Here is a 20,554-nt window from a genome sequence, read left to right as displayed (position 1 = left end):
TGTCCATATGGCCAAGGAAAGAACTAAAATAGAAAACGAGGACAGGGAGATGGCACTGGGAAGTATATAATGCAGGTGTGATGGTGGTGGTGGTCATGGCAATAATGAAAAGAGTGAAGGAGAAAAAAAAAACAGAGGAAAAAGGGAAGAATCCCGTATATATATCTCGTGAACAGATCCCTCAGTCCCTATCTGTGAGATTCAAGTTGCCTTTTCAACCCATTCTGTTGATCCCCAGGCCTTTTACAAATGTTCAGAGCCAACGCTGTTAACTCTTAATCTTCCAATTAATAAACATTTATCGGTGTTTATTATTGAAGCAGCCCAAAAGCTTGGAGAAGGCAATAGCACTCCAGTACTCTTGCCTGGAAAATCCCATGGACAGAGGAGCCTGGTAGGCTGCAGTCCATGGGGTCACGAAGAGTCGGACACAGCTGAGTGACTTCACTTTCACTTTTCACTTTCATGCATTGGAGAAGAAAATGGCAACCTACTCCAGTGTTCTTGCCTGGAGAATCCCAGGGACAGCAGAGCCGGGTGGGCTGCCGTCTATGGGGTCGCATAGAGTCGGACACGACTGAAGTGACTTAGCAGCAGCAGCAGCCCAAAAGCTAACTGACAGATGAATGGATAAAGGAAATGTGGTATATACAAATGATACAAAATTACTCAGTCATTAAAAGGGAGGCTGTTTGTATACATGCTACTACAACATGAATGAACCTTGAGGACATTATGCTGAATGAAATAAGCCCATCACAAAAAGACAAATACTATATGATTTCACTAATCTGTAATATCTAAAGCAGTCAAAATCATAGAGACAGAAAGGAGAAGGGTGGTTGCCAAGGGCTAGAGAGGAGGAGGCAATGGGAAGTTGTTTTTAATGGGTATAGAGTCTCAGTTTTACAAGATGAAAAGAGTTGTACACATTGACTGTACAACATTGTGAATGCACTGTTGAACTGCAAGGTCTCCTATGTCTTCTGCATTGCAGGCAGATTCTTTATCTGCACACTTAAAACTGGTCAAGATAGTGAATTTTATGTTATGTATATCTTACCACATTTTAATATTTTAAAAGTTTTTTAGCAATGGAGAATTAAACTTCAGTGTGTAGAGTAGATTTTAACAGACATGAAGGATGATTTTTAGAAGATTATTTTAGCCAAATAGATGGTTTTGATGCCCTCAAGTAGGTGAAAGTGATGGTATTAGAAGGGCAAGGAGAGATGATAAAGATGCTAAAGACATGGGGCTCTGATCATAGCTCTTTCAAACCTCCTTCCTAAATGCTTCCCTGGTGGCTCAGATGGTAAAGAATCTGCCTGCAATGCAGGAAACCTGGGTTTGATCCCTGGGTCAGGAAGATGCCCTGGAGAAGGGAATGACAACCATTCTGGTATTCTTGTCTGAAAAATCCTGTGGACAGAGGAGCCTGGTAGGCTACAGTCCATGGGGCTGCAAAGAGTTGAACGTGACTGAGCAATTAACACTTCACTCCTTCCTAAATATGGCTGTACCATTGGATTTGGGGTTTTTTTTGTTTGTTTGTTTTTAATAATTCTGTTTTCTCTAATGTTTGCTTTTGTGTTATCTTAGCCTCTTAGGTATCCAGGGAGCAGAGACCTTGCCTACTTAATCCTTATGTAAAGCACTCAGCACCACAGAGAGAGAGAATCTTAATAAATGTGATCTTTAGAACATGTATTGGAGGGACAGCAATCACTGTGAAAAAGAATAGACCTGGTTTTGATATCAATTTATATTCCCATGAGCACATGAAAGGTGACAGGATTTTACTGGTGTCTGAAATATCTCAGTAATAGTAGTTGTTATGGGCTTCCCCGATGGCTCAGCAGATAAAGAATCCGCCTGAATGCAGGAGACACAGGTTCAATCCCCAGGTCGGGATGATTCCCTGGAGAAGGGAATAGCAACCACTCCAGTATTCTTGCCTGAAAAATCGCGTGGACAGAGGAGCCTGATGGGCTACAGTCTAATGGGTTGCAAAGAGTCAGACATGACTGAGTGACTAAGCACAACACAATTGTTTTGAGTAAAATGTGAACTCCAAAACTATGATGAAAACATATAAATGAACATATGACTTATGTGAAACTGATGAGATCTTTAAACTTTTATGTCCTGACAGCTTGTGGTCATTAGTGACCCCCACATCAAGGTTGATCCCAACTACTCAGTGTATGCTAAGGCCAAAGAACAGGGCTTCTTTGTGAGGAATCATGAAGGAGGAGACTTTGAAGGTGTATGCTGGCCTGGTAAGCTGTCATTTTTTCACCTGATACCCACTGTTTAGCCCCAATTAATGAAGGCTGCATTAATTTCTTATAGATGTCACATGCTATATTTTAGGTGCCTTTCCTTAAATGTATTATCATCTTTTATATCTTTCATCTAACACCTGGTCTGATGTTCTTTGTATACATTTATAAGTCAGTGAATGATTGAAAAATAAGCAAACCTCAGTGACATGCTGTTTCCCTTAGCAAATAAAAATTAAAAGCCAGAGAATTGGAACAGAAGAAGAGGAAGAAAGAAGAGTCCTGCATGTCTCTCCCTGTGCTTCTTTTTTGCCTCAACAGCCCATAGGTTTGACTTTACAGCCTTTCATGAGTGATCTCAGCTGCCCCTGACAACTCTGAAGCCTTCATTTTAGAAATCATTAATTTAAAGCCTTGGTACAAACTCCTCACAGACAAAAGGGAATTACCAGTCTATCATCTGATAGCACTCTATCACAAATTCATAAACAATGGAGAAACCCCATGCATTCCTCTTTTCCCTGTACCACTTATAAACATGTCTCTGCCCTCATTCAGAACAAAGGGTTCACTCCAGGATATCTGCCATAATCCTTACGGGGCTGTCTGAGGCCATCAGTGAACGATAGGCTCCATCCTGATGCTTGTTCATTGGCATTCCCCTGCCCTCTGGGTCTGAGAGGACTAGTGATTGTCACTGGAGTTCAGCATTGACTTCTTCATTAGCTTCTCACCAGACTATGCTTCTGTATTGGCTATCTTTTACGTTTGCTGTAAGACACTCATTCATTACCCAGCTTTCTCATCTTACATATTACCATGAGGATCACTGTTCCTAACAGGCTGTCTACTCTTCTGCCTCTGCAGGTCTCTCCTCTTACCTGGATTTCACCAACCCCAAAGTCAGAAAGTGGTATTCTAGTCTTTTCGCTTTCTCTGTTTATCAGGTTTGTTTTTATTCCTTTGCCCTTTCCTACTTACCTGGAAGGATGAAGGAAAGAAGTGACTAAATAGAATTACTCTGCTTCACTGAGTAGCTCTTGATAAATAATACTTATATGAAGAGGCAGGGATGCCAACCACATATCAGATTTTGGTGGTGCCATATGAATGGCATATCAGGAGAGGCACCATATGAACTACCAAATGCACAAAAGCTGTGATTTTGACTTTCATTATGATAGACTGTATGATATACCAAATTACTTAATAATAGAGATTTATTATATTTTCAAATTGGAGAAATTTTTACTTCGTATGGTATTATTAAAAATGATAATGATATATGTGAAAGTATCTTTCAGAGTATAACATGACATTAAAAGTAAGGTATAATAATAATTCTTAAAATCTTATAAAAATCACAGAGAAAACTGGAGAGGCCACATCTAGACAACTGTTTTCAACCAATGGTGGTAGTGACAAGAATGATGATTAATATAAATTGAGTACAGCTATGTGCCAAGCACTGTGCTAATCACTTTGCGTGCATTATACCATTTCATCTTCACAATAACTCCTTGAAGTTGGAATTGTAATTAACTCTAATCCCACAGACAAGAAAATCAAGGCATGGACAAGTATAAAAATCTGCTAAATTCACCCATCTAATAAGTGGTAAATCCAAGATTTTTAACTTAGGTCAACTGTCTCCCAAGCCTGGCTCTTAACCACTAGACTCTAGTTTCTGAGCATCCTGTATTAGGATATAGAAATAGGAGCTTCCCTGAGGTTAAGAATCTGCCTTGCAATGCAGGAGATGTGGGTTCCATCCCTGGTTGGGAAGCTAAGACCCACATGTTGTAAACCGTCACGCCACAGCAAAAGATCTCACGTGAGGCAGTGCAGATCCGTGTGCCACAACTAAGACCTGATGCAGCCAACTAAATAAATAAATGTTTGTTTTTTTAAAAAAAGAAGAGAACTTAGAGCAGGGTTAAATAATAATTGGGCCAATCCAGTCATACACACTTGTTCCCCTATTGTCTATGGCTGCTGGCACATAACTATACCTGGACTGGGTTACTGAAAAAAGAGCCCGTATGGCCTGCAAAGTTGAAAATATTTACAATCTGGCCCTTCCAGAAAAAGTTTGCCAGCCGCTGCATTAGAGGGTGTTAAAGAACAGTCAAAGCAGCTAAATACTTGGAACCTATACAGCCTTGTTCATTGAAGTATACGTGATTAGAAAGAATTTGAAGTAAAGAGTCAGAAAAAAACATGTAAGCCTCCTCCAGGCATTTGAAAGACTACCACGTGGGGAAGGCAGCAGATGTATTTTCTGGTATCCCAGAAGACAGCCTGGTCCCTGTGAGAGAATATTACAAGGAGCAAGACTTTCAGAAACCTGGAATGAGCTGCCTGAGAGACTCCTGGTCATTGTAACTATTCAATCAAATGCTGAGAGACCAGGGATTTTTATAAAGGGACTCCAGCACCGTGTTAACTGGATGACTCAACAGCCCCTTCACTCTAAGTCAAACAATTCTCTGTAGGATACAAACTCTAGATCCTGCTGACAAATGGTATCTTAGCTGTCAAACCCTTCACAGTACTAGAGGGAAGGCAGAAGCTCTTCATGGACAGCTCTAACTGCCCCTAGTAACAGTCGGAGCAGATGAGGGAGAACCTGATTGTGAACGTTCACAACCTGTCCTGTAGGGGTTCTCCAGGAGTTCTCAGAATGGACTTGTGGGTGATATGGGAATACAGCACAGCGCTCTTTCATTCATCAGCAAGTACTTACTGAGAACCCTCTGCTATTCAGATTGTTCTGGGTATTTGGGATTTATCAGTGAATAAAACAGACGAAATTCCTTGCCCTGTGGAACTTTTATTCTAGCAGATGACAGAGCATAGATAATAAACAGAATAAATAATAAGGTAAATGGAGTAGGAAAGAGGATTAGGTCCGGCTGTCATATTAATCTTATCACTGTAGGAGTTTTATCATGATCAAGATTGACTTCCTAGGGATCTACTGACATCCTCCACATATGGAACGACATGAATGAGCCCTCTGTCTTTAAAGGCCCAGAGCAAACCATGCAGAAGAATGCCATTCATCACGGCAACTGGGAGCACCGGGAACTTCACAACATCTATGGCTTTTATCAGGTAAGACATCTAAAAAGCAGCCGCCTGGATCCACAGGCCCTACCTTTGGGGCTGAAAGTCATTTGCTTTGTAACAACCATACTATACTGTTCATTTCTCTTTGTGTGTCTTTTCTGTCAACTGTCATAGGTCTTATCAGGTTGTAGCCAATATAAAACATTATTTCTCCCTTTGCGTCTTTTCCTTCTATAAGGAACCTGATCGATTGATTAACTCATAGATATTGTGAGATTAATGATAACATAGAAACATCTTCCTTGACAGGAACCATTAGTAAGGAGCGTTAGATAATACCTCAAACCTTTTACTGAAGTAGGCTGTGCATAAATACATCAACAACAAAACAAATTTTTAAAAATTTCACAGGTTTTAAATTGTGAAAATTTTTAAATTTAAACAATTTAAATTTTTAAATTTGCTGTTTAAATACAGCAAGTCTTATGTTCATACCAGGGAAGTAAGATTTAGAACACAGAGACACAATTTCAGTATGTATACTTTCTAAATGTAGAAGGCCTTCCTTAAGTACTTAGCCTTCTCAATGGAAGGTGGTAGAATTGTCTTCCATTTGCCAGTCACATTCAAAAATCTTTGCAGTCACTTGCCCTTATATATTTGTGGTTCTTTGTTATCTTCAGAATTTAACAGTGTTCTTGTGACCCTACCACCAATTGCTATTTTCCAGTGGGAGCTGCTGGCTACATATGGCATGGTTTCCAGATAGTATCAGTTTACTTCTCTATGCAGCCTCTTGCTATAACTGTCAACTACTTTATAGTTGAAGAATTTTCTTATGTAGGCCAGAGCCAGTCACTTAACCTCTCTGAAGCTCAGTTTTTTCCATTAATGAAAACTATCTCAGAGGTTGTTGTGTAAGTTATAAGAAAAAAATCTTATAAAAATGCCTACAATAATAAGCACCAAATTAATTCTCTTTTATTATTTACCATTATTTCATTGCTATTTTTCGATTTTTATTGATTTACTTTTTTGACTGTGCTGAGTCTTAATTGCTGCTCAGGCTTTTCTCTAGTTGCGGCAAGCAGGAGCTACTCTCTAGGTGCAGTGTGCAGGCTTCTCGCTGAAGTTGCTTCTCTTGTTGTGGAACATGGGCTCTAGGACACGTAAGCTCAGTAGCTGTGGCTCCCAGGCTCTAGAGTATCGGCTCAGTAGTTGTGGTGCACAGGCTTAGTTGCTCCGCAGCATGTGGGATCTTCCCAGACCAGAGATCAAACCTGTGTCTCCTGCATCGGCAGGCAGAGTCTTTACCTCTGAGCCACCAGGGAAGCCCCTGTTTCATTGCTATTTTAATCAAAGAAATTGTTTCACTCTTTTAATAGGGAAATTTAGAGCAGTTTCATTATATCATGAAAATTATTTGGAAGATTTTTTAAATATTTTCCATTTCATGTTCCCACCTATTATTTACTCTTTGCACATGAAATAGCTTATTGGGGATGTCTGCACCATGCCATAATTCAGTCGTCTACTTGAAATTTTTCTTCTTTGACATCACAGCAAATGGCCACTACAGAAGGACTGATCCAGCGATCTAAAGGAAAGGAGAGACCCTTTGTTCTTACACGTTCATTCTTTGCTGGATCACAAAAATATGGTAAGGACTGGCTCATATGATCATACTTAAAAACACAAGCCAGCAGCCTGTCCCTTTGACCATATATGGTATATGGTGCAACTCTGTTGATACTTTCCTTTTCAGTAGATCAGCCCTTAGATTGTAGAGAGTGATGCACCCTGAAATATTTATTTTGTCCTGAGACAGAGTAAACCAATTTTAATAAAGTTTAGTTACTTGTTTCCCATGGAAGAACTTCCCTTGTGGCTCAGCTGGTAAAGAATCCGCCTGCAATCAGGGAGACCTGGGTTTGATCCCTGGGTTGGGAAGATCCTCTGGAGAAGGGAGAGACTACCCACTCCAGTATTCTGGCCTGGAGAATTCCATGGACTGTATAGTCCATGGGGTCGCAAAGAGTCAAACACGACTGAGCAACTTTCACTTTCACTTTCCATGGAAGAATTGGCCACTTAGTTGGGAGAATGTCTTTAGAGAATCTATTTTCTGGGATGGCCATTTCTGACCCTGTCTCTTTGATTTATCAAGACCAGAGAAAATATACTTCTAACATTCCTTCAACCACCTGTTCCACTAAGCAATGTGGTTTAAAATAGACCTAGCTTTTTTGCTTGTGGTCAGTGTCATCTATAGCTGGATCCAGTTTACTAGCTAATGCAGATCTAGTTCAACCTAACCACCCCATGGCAGGAAGGCTATTTTAAGTCCCCTGGCCTTGCATAAATAACCTGAAGCTTAGGTCCTAGTTTGAGGGATCCAGCCTTTATTTTACCAGAGACATTATTAGGCCTCCTACTCCACCCCTGAAAACCAGCCCCAATGGTACTCTGTAAAAGGCCAAAATATTATCACCAGGCAAAGATATACAGAGATGCTCAACACAGCATTATTCCTGAAAATAAAAAGAAATAAAGAAAATCCAGATATCTAACAGTAAGGGAATAGTTATTAGGTTATGGTGTATTCATATGATAGACTATCATAAGGATATTTAATATATGCCTAATTGCAGGGTAGATGAGGGGGGAAAAAGCAGGATACCTAAATGTTTATATATTATCCTGATTTTGTTTAAAAAAAAAAAAAAAAAATATATATATATATAGAGAGAGAGAGAGAGGTATATGTAGGTAGTAATCTAAATGGGGCTTCCTAGATGGCACTAGTGGTAAAGAGCCCACCTCTTAGTTCAGGAGACCTAGGAGACTTGGGTTCGATCCCTGAGTTGGGAAGATGGCCTGGAGGAGGGCATGGCAACACACTCCAGTATTCTTGCCTGTAGAATCCCATGGACAGAAAAGCCTGGCCAGCTCAAGTCCATGGGGTCTCAAAGAGTCAGACACAAAAGAGGCGGTTTAGCAAGCACACATGCAGTAATCTAAATGAATATAGTACCATGGTGATTATGAGTTATTTTAATTTTCTTCTTTTTTATCTGTTTTCCAAATTCTCTATAAGTATCCTTTTTAATCACTAAAACAAGTAAGGTCTTTGAATGAAAACATTTATAAGGAGAAGTTTAAAAAAGATATAACCGGAGGTAGTAGAGGGGTAGGCTGGGGGTTTTGGGTTAGCAGATGCAAACTATTACATATAGAATGGATAAACAACATGATCCTGCTGTGTAGCACAGGGAACTATATTCAATATCCTGAGATAAACCATAATGGAAAAGAATATGAAAAATGTATATATGTATAACTGGATCACTGCTGTGTAGCAGAAATTAGCACAAAATTGTAAATCAGCTATATTTTAAAAAATAACAGAAGATATGCATATAAGTAATTTTTTATCTCTTAAATATATTGGCCCATTGGCTAGTCTTCAATACTCTGTGTGAATCTATTGACTTACCCCCAAAGTGTATTAAGTGAGGTATTACAAAGAATACTGTCGTATCAAGTCCTGTGCTGAGACCAACAGCCAGAGAGAATTTCCCAACTAAACAGCCATTTGAGACCTGAAAACATCTGCATATTTACATGAACTTTGTTACTTTATAAGAATGTTGTGAGTTTCAAAGTCGTTATGTAGATATATGCATACCTCATTTGAAGTCCAGGAGGAATTATGAAGGTACTGTTTTAAAAGAAAAATCCCTTGAAAATATTTTCCTTTGAGGGCCATAGGACAGCCTAAAATTTCTACAAAATATTAAAACAAAAATAGCCACCAAAAGTATTTTAGTAAAAGAGAGGCAAAATGTTTCAGGAGTAATATAGACTTAATAAAATAAGGTTATTTTATTTTATGACTCTCTTTAGTGTTATATATCTTTACAAGTTCTTACCAACTATTCAGTGCTCAAGAGCACTGGCTTTAGAGTCAGACTGTCTGAGCTCAAATCCTACCATATCCACTTTTGCCATATTTCCATCTGCTGTAAATAAAGTTAGTGTTTACCTGATAGAGTTGTTGTGATGATTAAATGGAACAATACAAGCAAAGTAGCATACCTCCTGGCTCAGTGAGGGCTCTATAAATGTTAACTATTGTTATTGCTACTTTATTTTGTCTCCCTCATGTGGTCTTAAAACCTCTTACGGAGGATTTTGCAGAAAGCAGGCTAGCACATAGGCATATAGATCAATGAAACAGAATAGAGAATCCAGAAAAAGTCCGACAGATATATGATCAAATATTTAGCAGCAAAGTTGCCAAGGCAATTCAGTGGAGAAAGGAGTTTTTTCAATAAATAGTATTGAAACATGGGGTATCCTTATGGGGCAGGGTGGGGCAGGGAAAAATCTTAACCCTTACCTCACACCATACACACAAAATAACTCAGAATGGAATATACTTACATTATAAAAGTTAAAACAAACAAAAGGCTTCTAGACAAAAAATGTAGAAAACCTTCGTGACTTTGAGATGGCAAAATTTCTTATAACACAAAAAGCACAAAACATAAAAAATGATAAATTGGACTTCATCAAAAATTTTAAAAGATATTGTTAAGAAAATGAAAGTCTCTCAGTCATATCCAATTCTTTGTGACCCCATGGACTATACAGTCCATGGAATTCTCCAGGCCAGAATACTGGAGTGGGTAGCCTTTCCCTTCTCCAGGGGAACTTTCCAATCCAGGAATTAAATCCAGGTCTCCTGCATTGCAGGCAGATTCTTTACCAGCTGAGCTACCAGGGAAGCCCATTGTTACGAAAATGAAAGTCAAGTCACAGACTGAGAAAAGACATTTACAATATACATATATATTTATCAAAGAACTTGTATCCAGACTATATAAAGAACTTTCACAATTAACTAATTAAAAGAAAGAAATGTTTTCCTTTATATTAGTTTGTCTATTACAAATATGGAATCTAAATATGAAATTGAGTACACATGGGCTGATTTCTTTTTTTTTTCTTTTAATACCTTCTTACTGATGACCAAAGGTGCTGTGTGGACAGGTGATAACACGGCAGAGTGGAGTCACCTGAAAATTTCTATCCCTATGTTACTTACCCTCAGCGTGACTGGGATCTCTTTTTGTGGAGGTAAGATGATAGCCTCAGGTCTGAAGTGAGAGAAGAATCAGTCAGGGCAGGGGGATGTTTTCATTAAAGCTGGTCAGAAATCCCTTCTTGTGAGTTGTTTTCAACAGAATAAACGTGGGAAAGAGAAAATGAGGAGAATGGAGAACAGACTAGAGAGGAGAATGAAGGAGATGCTTCAGCACTGTGAGCGTCTCATCTGAACTGAGGACATGAAGTAAAGTTATCGGAAAGCGAGCCACAGTGTTCTTTTCCTCATTCTCTTACTGCTCTGTTCCTTAGACACTCTTGATAACTGAGTTTCTCTTCTTGAAATACTCCTGTTCTATCTGAAAGTGAGAAAAATGGAGAGAACGACAAAGAATTGAACAAATCAGAAATCAGCTATACAGAAATCCTGTGGCATTTTATATATACACACACACACTTGGAAAAGATAAAATTTAGTTAAAATAAGATTCTCTGATGGGTTGCTTTCTCCTAATCCTAGTAATTCTCTGCAGATGAGAAATCTCAGTATAGAGATGCTCAACCTGGCTACAGGTCCAGCTGCTCCTTGTTTTCTGTGGGACTGGAAGCACTTAATATCACATTTTGATAGATGTGTTTTTTAATAGCACTAATTCACATTCGACACAAAGAATTTATATCCTGCTTAAGGGCTAAGCCTGAAATTTTCTCCCTAAATTTCTAATTCTGATTATGTCTCTCTCTTTAGTTCTTTCTATAGTTTTTATCTTGCTTTCAAACAAAATCAATTGCCAACCACCACCTCCTCCTGCCATCACTAAATACAGGCTTATTGAGTCAGGCAGATATTATGCAGTTTCTGAGTTACCAAGGTCCAGGACAAACAGAAATGTTGATCTTGCAATAAAGCCTTTTGACAGGAGAAGAACATATTCAAAGAGCATATTGTCAGATCCCCAAACAGCCTGAGGTTTGTAGTGTGTGCTTCCTAATCTGAGGCCATAGTTTGATGCTGTCGTTTTGAGTGCACACACATACCTTTGCCCTTTTGGTCTGCAAGGCCTTATCTTACCTGTAGGCATCATCTGTGACGCCCGGGTATCTCACTCAGCCTTTCTTTACTGACTAATCAGCGGATGTAGGTGGCTTCATCGGGGATCCAGAGGCAGAGCTGCTAGTGCGGTGGTACCAGGCAGGAGCCTACCAGCCCTTCTTCCGTGGCCATGCCACCATGAACACCAAGCGACGGGAGCCCTGGCTCTTTGGGGAGGAGCACACCCGGCTCATCCGAGAAGCCATCAGAGAGCGCTACACCCTCCTGCCCTACTGGTATTCTCTGTTCTACTCTGCACACGTGGCTTCTCAACCTGTCATGAGGTAAACAGGCTTCACCACCACCCCAGTAACCAGTCTCTACCAGAAGACCCCCTCAGCCACTGGCAATGGAGTTATTACAGTGATTGCAAAAGAAAAGCCAGGTGTTTAACCAAGTGTCAGTCAGGTTATTGAGCACCAACTGTGAGCAGGGTCAGGCAGTAGAGGTCACAGAAGATAAAAACTAGATCTCCTGCTATTTGGTGATTGAAGCATTAATATTTGGTTAGTGTTAGTCGCTCAGTCGTGTCCAACTCTTTGTAACCTTTGAATAGTAGCTTCTGTCCATGGAATTTTCCAGGCAAGAATACTGGAGTGGGGTAGCCATTCCATTCGCTAGGGGATCTTCCCGACCCAGGGATTGAACCTGGGTCTCCTGCACTCCAGGCAGATTCTTTACCATCCAAGCCACCAGGGAAACCCATAATATTTAGTAGGAGATAGAAATAGAAGGGGAGAAGGCAATGGCACCCCACTCCAGTGCTCTTGCCTGGAAAATCCCAAGGATGGAGGAGCCTGGTGGGCTGCAGTCCATGGGGTCGCTAGGAGTCGGACACGACTGGGCGACTTCACTTTCACTTTTCACTTTCACGCACTGGAGAAGGAAATGGCAACCCACTCCAGTGTTCTTGCCTGGAGAATCCCAGGGACGTGGGAGCCTGGTGGGCTGCAGTCTATGGGGTCGCACAGAGTCAAACACGACTGAAGCGACTTAGCAGCAGCAGCAGCAGAAATAGAAGGAAGAAAGAAAGAAGGAAGGAAGAGAAAGAAAAGATAAAGTGACTTTGTACTTCAGTTCATCTAGTTTTTAACCTCTGTAGGGAAACAAAACATGCCACCCCAAACTGTGTCTTTTCGGCTTGAGGATTCTTAGGAGCTGGTTGTTTTTAAACATACAAAAGGCTCAGGAAGTCTTTCTTTTTAACCTCCTCCTTAAATGCCTATAAGAATTTAGATAAAGAGCTTGGTCCAGGAAGTACATTATCACCAGAGATACCTATAAGGAATATGAGCTAAGCATAGTAAGAGGACGCTGGGAACTAAAGTCTTCTCTGTGTCCCATTGTCTTTGCATGGCCCCACAAATGTTTATCAAACATTTCTTTTTCCATCTCCAAGTGAATATCTTGCCTCACTTTTGGTTTTTTATCTTTTTTTTTTTTTGGCTGCACCATGAGGCATATGGGATCTTAGTTCCCAGACCAGGAACAGAACCCGTGCCCCCTGCAGGGGAAGCACAGAGTCTTAACCACTGGACTGCCAGGGGAAGTTTCCTTCCTCCCCTTTGAAGTCCCAAACCTCACTCACTTCTCCTTCTCTCAGGTGTTATATCAGCCTCAATTGCCTATCTTGTCTTTAGGCAGTATATTTTTATGGAGCTCCTGTTTATACATCATTAAATTTGATTTTCTCCTGTTAAACTCTGTCTTGTCAACTTAATTCTTAGACCAGTCAGAAAAACCTAGAAGGATAGAGGAAAGTAGCTTTTTCATCCCCCACACCCACAAGCCTTCTCTCATGAAGAACAACTTATTCTGCCAGTCTTAGCTCTCTCTTACCCTTAGGGCTTTTCCTGGTGTATAAATTATATTCTGATTCTATTTTGAAGGCAAGATGTGAATGCCATCTTTCCGGGTTAGAGACCAGTACACACAGAGACACATGTAGTACATCAAGACCTATAGATCAGCAGTTCCTCAGCCTGACTCAGATCAGAATCACCTGGGGAGCTTTTTTAAAAATACAGATTCCCAGGCTAGACCTCCAAACCTATTATGAGTCCCTTGGTTAAGTTCCAGAGATCTATGTTTGTTGGAAGTTTTCCTGGTGATTTTAGACACCAGCCAAGTTTAGATGCTTCATTACTATTTAATAACAAAGAAGTAGATTATTACAAAGGCTAGTGAATAAAATGAAAATGTTTCTCTTATTAAAAAGTATCTTTCCCTCATGAAATTGAAAGCAACGTTAGAACCATGAAGTTAATATCCAGAGATATTGAAAGTTTTGTGATTTTAATAAGCCCAAATGCCTCCTACTTAGCTGTGTACAACAGTAACAATAAAACAAAACCCAAACACCACACAAGTTTCTGAAACCTCCAAAAATGTTGCCAACTTGAAAATAAGAAAAACCAATTCTTTTCACTTACATAATGATTAAGGATGCATGAAAAGCAGTAACAATTAAAAAATGGTACAGATTCTACATTATAAAATTCAGTTTTACCAACATTTAAGTTTGGTAGAGACCAACACAATACAGAAAGTGAAGAAGAACTAAAGAGCCTCTTGATGAAAGTGAAAGAGGAGAGTGAAAAAGTTGGCTTAAAGCTCAACATTCAGAAAACTAAGATCATGGTGTCTGGTCCCATCACTTCATGGCAAATAGATGGGGAAACAGTGGAAACAGTGGCTGACTTTATTTTTTGAGGCTCCAAAGTCACTGCAGATGGTGGCTGCAGCCATGAAATTAAAAGACGCTTACTCCTTGGAAGGAAAGTTATGACCAACCTAGATAGCATATTCAAAAGCAGAGACATTACTTTGCCAACAAAGGTCCATCTAGTCAAGGCTATGGTTTTTCCAGTAGTCATGTATGGATGTGAGAATTGGACTGTAAAGAAAGCTGAGCACCGAAGAACTGATGCTTTTGAAGTGTGGTGTTGGAGAAGACTCTTGAGAGTCCCTTGGACTGCAGGGACATCCACCCAGTCCATTCTAAAGGAGATCAGTCCTGGGTGTTCATTGGAAGGACTGATATTGATGTTGAAACTCCAATACTTTGGCCACCTGATTCGAAGAGCTGACTCATTAGAAAAGACCCTGATTCTGGGAAGGATTGAAGGCAGGAGGAGAAGGGGACGATAGAGGATGTGATGATTGGATGGCATCGCCGACTCAATGGAGATGAGTTTGAGTAAACTCCAGGAGTTGGTGATGGACAGGGAGGCCTGGTGTGCTGTGGTCCATGGGGTCGTGAATACTCGGACACGACTGAGTGACTGAACTGAACTGAACACAATACAGTTAAGCAGTTATCCTTCAATTAAAAATAAATTAATTAAAAAAACATTTAGTTTGTTTTACACCAAACATATTAGGCATTTGGACTTGGGCAAAGTTCTGATTATGCCTGTCAGAGTAATTTAGTGCTCAACAATGAGAACAAGAAGTTTTGGGTACTAGAATTCTCAAGCTTTAATTGGACCATTTAAGCTAACAGACAGCTCTTTCATACAAGAAAAGTATATAGTAATCATAACAAGGGGATCCCAGTTGGTGCTAATGATAAAGAACCCACCTGCCAGTGCAGGGGATGTAAGAGACTGGGTTCGATCCCTGGGTCTAGAAGATCCGCTGAAGAAGGGAATGCAACCCATCCAGTATTCTTGCCTGAGAAATCCCATGGACAGAGGAGCCCGATGGGCTATAGCCCATGGAGCTGCAAAGAGTTGAACAAGACTTAGCAACTAAAAAACAATAATCTTGACTCATATGAAAAGAGTCTTGAATTTTTCCAATTTCCTTTGAATAGTTATAAAACTGAAAATATGAATGATTGAATTATAAAAAAAAATCTAATGATGTTGAAGTAAGAAATTTCTTTTTTCTTTTCCCCAGGCCTCTGTGGGTAGAGTTCCCTAATGAATTAGAGACTTTTAGTGTGGAAGATGAATACATGCTGGGTGAGCATTTCTGGATTAATTTTACTTCTGAGAAATACTATAATTATGTTTTTATTATGTTTTCTAGTATAGGAACACTAAAAAGTCCCTAGTCTCAAGAAAGCCAAAAAGAAAAGAAATTTCATCACCAAGATTTTTCGTGTATTGGTGGGATCCCAACTCTATTCTTTCGTCATGTAGTGCTTCTCATAGCATGTTAACGTCATATAAACCCATTGCGTTTGTGAATGCCGTTTGGAATTCTTGTTCAGGGACCACCTCTAAGCCTTAAGATACCACCACAGGGAAGGGAAGTCGAAAAAAGTAAACCAGACAGTTATCTTTGTAACAACCCAGAAGAGCTTATTTCATATGCAAAACAGGACTGGGGTTGTTTGTTTGTTTTTGGTTGGGTTAATCATATTTGGAACAGGAAAGTTTATCATTTGGGTAATGTGTTCAAGAGGCCAGGTTTGGCAGAGAGTTGCCCAAAAGGTGAATTCTGTTTCTAAAGAGTAGAACCCCCAAAATGTAAAAAACCTATCTCTTTAGGTCTCCACTCATCCTTGGGTCTCAAGTTAAAAAGCTACTACTTCCTTAGAGAAAATTTTCCTCATCAAAATTGCTTCCTAATATCTAATTCCACCTGCCTTAGTCAAAATCAGTCCCTCTTAATACATAATTTTCATTCCATTTTGTACTTTTACCAGTTTACTATTTGTCTTAGCTCTAATTAATTTGTAATTACTTGTTTAATATCTGGTTTTGACTGTAAACTTGATGAGGGCAGGGACCGTGTCTGTCCAATTTGAAGCTACATTCCTCGAGCCTAGCACAGTGCCTGGTCCTCAGCAGAATTCAATGAATATTTGTTGAATTAAATAGTGAATTTGTAATTGGATGAATTTTACATATGCTAGTGCCAAGATCAAAACAAAATTAATAATCCAGATTTCCTTTAAGGGAATTATAGTTTTCCTGATGATACCTGCCCAAGAAAGAGGGCCTGAATATCTGTGCAGACCACACCTCTGGGTCACAGTTGTAGATTCACTACATTTAAAGTCACATATAGCAAACAGTAAAGCACTTGGAGAAGTGAAATGGTGCTTTCATACCACAGCTGTGCACAAAGTGAGACTGTGCTGGCCTATGTCAGGGTCCCTGCTGTAATCCTAATACACCGTAAGTGCATTAATGATAGGCAATGATACAGTCACCTCTGATCACCTGTCCTCTTTCTAACTCACAATACATCTCCCTGAGGAATCATTGGCTCAACCCACCAGGATCTCTGCCTTTAAGAAGTTCAGTTGAGTGGTCTTTGAAACCACAAAAGCACTCAATTAAGAGAGCAGCATTGAAATGTATACATTACCATATGTAAAATTACATAGCCAGTAGAAATTTGCTGTATGACACAGGAAGCTCAAATCCGGTGCTCTGTGACAACCTAGAGGGGTGGGATGGGGTGGAAGGTAGGAGGTGGGAGACAGGTTCAGAAAGGAAGGGACATATGTATACCTAAGGCTCATGCATGTTGATATGTGGCAGAGACCAACATAATATCATAAAGCAATTATCCTCCAATTACAAATAAATAAATCTAAATTAAAAAAAAAATTTAAGGAGAAGGGATGTTTTCAGACCTCTCATAATGATATTCAACTTTATTTCTTCTCCACTTTTCAGGAGGTGCTTTATTGGTTCATCCAGTCACAGAACCAAAAGCTACTGTTGTTGATGTGTTTCTGCCAGGGTCAAGTGAGGTAACAGTAAACAACAAACATCTGCATACCTTACGTGTGTATGTCTTCCTTTCGAACTTGGTGGCTTAAAACGACAAAACCTTATGCTCTCACAGTACTGGAGGCTTGAAGTCCAAAATCTTGGTGTGGGCAGAGTTGGTTCTTCCTGGAGGTTCTGAGGGAGAGGCTGTGCCATGCCACTCTCCACGCTCCCCGCTTCCGGGGGCTGCCTGCGCTCTTGGCATTTCTTGGCTTGTATCCACCTCGCTTCAGTCTATGCCTCCATTTTCACTGTGTGTGTCTGTGTCTCCTCTAACCATCTGTCTCTTACAAGACACTTGTGATGATATTTAGGGCCTATGTAAATAAATCCAGATAATCTCCTTACCTTAAGATCCTCAATTTAGTCAAATCTGTTCCCCTAAAGGTAATATTCACTCCTTCCAGGGATTAGGAAGCAAATACATCTTTTTGAAGGGCCACCATCCAGCCCACTACACCTGTCATCACTGATATGACAATAACCAGGCTTTTCTACAGAAAGCCCATGAATGATGTTCTTTCTGCTTGGTTTCTCTAGGAATTTGTAGTTCTGAAGGTGGGGGCTCTTTACAAAGGTTCCCCTGCAAAGCAGAAACCTGAGAAAAAGGTTAAATATTACAACAGCTAAATGAAATGGCTTGCCAAGCATTTCTGCTAAGAGTTTCTTAAATTAATTCTAAGTGCAGGCTCCCATTAAGAGGAGCTAGCTCCCTGTCTGACTTTGCCACAGTTTCTATTAATGACCTATTATCATTTCAATCACACTGTTATGACTATGTAGCCTATTCTTTCAACACTCCTGTTTCCAGGAATGTTCTGTAATTGTTTCTCTCGCTACATCTTCCTAAAGCCTGGGTAGGAGAGCCGCTGCTTCTTGCTGATTAGCTAGTAAAGTACCACAACGGGCAGAGAGCTATCTCACAGCCTGGCTGTCACCTTCCCGTGTTCTGTACAGCACATCCCTCTCCTGCAAGTCTCTTTCTTGGGGAGGCCTTCTCTGACACCCTCTTTAAGATTACAAACCACTCCCACTGCCCCTGGTACTATCCAGTTCTCCTGCATCCTTTATTTGTCTCTGTAGAACATGCCATTTTAAACATCCTAAAATTTACTTTTATGTTTTGTTTATTATTTATCTCTCCCATTAAAATGTTAGCTTTTTGAAGGCCATGATTTTTATCTGTTAATGACCTCGCATTAATGGCCTATCTGTTAATGTATCCCTCGCATCTAGACAGGCATGTGGCACATAGTAGGCCATCTGTAAGTACTTGCTGGGTGAGGAGCTCAGTAACTAAGCTCTGGGTCTCATCTACATGGTGTTTTGTACCAGTTGTACCCTTCTTAGGCTGGGAATCTTTGATTATGTTACCACACACCCTATGCCTCTCATTTCAGTCAGACTGGAAATGGTTGATGGGTAATGCCCAAATCTTGTTTGAATCCTTTTTTTTTTTTAACCTTTCACTCCCACCAACTTTTTATCTTGAGCTACTAGAATTCACCAAAGGAAGACATTACAAGGAAAGATAGCTAAGGGATTATCCCTTGTAAACATAGACACAGAAATCCTTGACAATACATTAGGCAACTGAATCCAGCCAAAGATAATACTTCATGACAAGGTAGGACTGATGCAGTTGAATTGAGAGTTCACTGCAGCTGACAATTGTCAGGGCACAGCCCTCTCCCAGTGATGGCAGGACAGTGACAGATTCAACATCCCAGCTTTATACAGCCTCTGATAATCCCAGGAGGTGAACTGTGGCTGCCAGAAATTATACTGGACTAGAAGAGAGAAAAAGGTTTTCTTTTCATCCTTAAGATAGTATCTTAAGGATTTATCCCATCAAATTACTTTGGCAGGAGCTTTTTGGCACTTTAGCAAGTAAACCCCCTCGATGGGCATCTCAGATAAGAGTTTGAACCTCGTCCCTGAATTGTACTCTGTTTTTAAAAAATGACGCTGTATTAGTAATCCAAATTTCCATTTGTTTTTCTCTAAGGTCTGTTTCCCTGTCAGATACTTCCTTTTCTCCTGCCTCATTTGTAATTTATTTGCTTGCTGTGTGCTTTTCTGTTTTGTTTTCTCTCTTCCATCATCTTTTTCACTATAAGATCATTACATTTTTATAAGCCAGTTGAACTATAAAATCCATGAGGGCAGGTTCTAGGTCTTTCTGTTCACTTGTGTGTACCCAGCAATGCTGGGCACATGGTAAGTTGTTCAGTAAATAACTTTTGGATGGATGGATGGAAAAATGAATGGCCTTTTAACTCAGCTTAATCCATCTCAGTACTAGGTTAGTTAGTCCTTTGGGATTTTCTTAAAAGCATATGTTTTCTCGAACTTCTATTCAAGATTTTTTAAATTATACTTAAATTTTTTAAAATTATACTTATTTTAGCTTTCTGGTTATTTGAAATCCAACTAAATGGATGTTTTATTACATGATGAAATCATGAGAAAAACGTGCTTATACACATTTTTTCACTAAGGTCTATTTCTTTTCAGATTTGGTATGACTCTAAGACATTTGCTCACTGGAAAGGAGCGTGTACAGTAAAGATCCCAGTAACCTTGGACGCTGTAAGCTATTTTCAGACTGTTATTTTTACCTATTGTGCTGATTAGTTTACTCAGGCTGCCATGACAAAATACCATAGACTGACTGGCTTCAACAATAGAAAGTTAATTTCTCACAGTCTGGAGGCTGGAAGCCCCAGATCAAGGGGCCAACCAGTTCGGGTCCTGGGGAGGATTTCTTCCTGGCATGGAGACAGACACTTTCTTGATGCATCCTCTTATGGTAGAGGGAGTGTGTGCTCGTCTTGTCTCTTATGACACTACTCGTTTGGATCAGGGCCCCACTCCTATGACTTCATTTAATCTTAATTACCTCTGTAAAGGTCTCCAAATACAGTCACACAGGGGCTTGGGGCTTCACTCTGTGAATTTTGTGGGGACACATTCAGTTCATAACATGTGCCTTCATAGCAAGAGCCAAGGACGTCAGTGTATAGTAACATATACACATGGAGACTGAATGTAGATTAGTAGAGGGGTTCCCTGGTGGTTCAGATGGTGAAGAATCCGCCTGCAATTTGGGAGACCTGGGTCAATTCCTGGGTTGGGAAGATTCCCTGGATTGGGAAGATCCCCTGGAGGAGGGCATGGCAACCCACTCTAGTGTTCTTGCCTGGAGAATCCCCAAGGACAGAGGAGCCTGGAGAGCTACAGTCCATATGGTCACAAAA

General features: G+C 40.1%; 1 protein-coding gene across 41 annotated transcripts in view; it reads left to right on the top strand.

Annotated features, from left to right (window-relative positions):
* The window catches only part of GANC (glucosidase alpha, neutral C), a 74,459-nt gene that overhangs the window by 34,543 nt on the left and 19,362 nt on the right, over positions 1 to 20,554 (top strand). For 20 of the 41 annotated variants that reach the window (XR_015134878.1, XR_015134877.1, XR_015134875.1 and 17 more), the window contains 9 exons: positions 2,156 to 2,282; positions 3,153 to 3,232; positions 5,259 to 5,402; positions 6,921 to 7,017; positions 10,398 to 10,499; positions 11,600 to 11,843; positions 15,463 to 15,527; positions 17,199 to 17,275; positions 19,812 to 19,886. Coding sequence is in view for 20 of the 41 variants with exons in the window: in XM_086321702.1 (XP_086177828.1) it covers positions 2,156 to 2,282; positions 3,153 to 3,232; positions 5,259 to 5,402; positions 6,921 to 7,017; positions 10,398 to 10,499; positions 11,600 to 11,843; positions 15,463 to 15,527; positions 17,199 to 17,275; positions 19,812 to 19,886 (1,011 nt within the window). In the remaining 21 variants the exon portion in view is untranslated. Of the gene's footprint in view, positions 1 to 2,155; positions 2,283 to 3,152; positions 3,233 to 5,258; positions 5,403 to 6,920; positions 7,018 to 10,397; positions 10,953 to 11,599; positions 11,844 to 15,462; positions 15,528 to 17,198; positions 17,276 to 19,811; positions 19,887 to 20,554 lie in introns of those variants that run through there. The other 21 variants (XR_015134879.1, XM_086321708.1, XM_086321707.1 and 18 more) reach the window with 8 other exon arrangements.

This window comes from Bos grunniens, chromosome 10, assembly GCF_055505025.1.
Source record: "Bos grunniens cultivar Pamir isolate PY7600 chromosome 10, Bosgru_T2T1.0, whole genome shotgun sequence".
Classification (NCBI taxonomy): domain Eukaryota; kingdom Metazoa; phylum Chordata; class Mammalia; order Artiodactyla; family Bovidae; genus Bos; species Bos grunniens.
The sequence above is the reverse complement of the archived record's forward strand: the minus strand, read 5'-3'. Positions and strand labels throughout refer to the sequence as shown.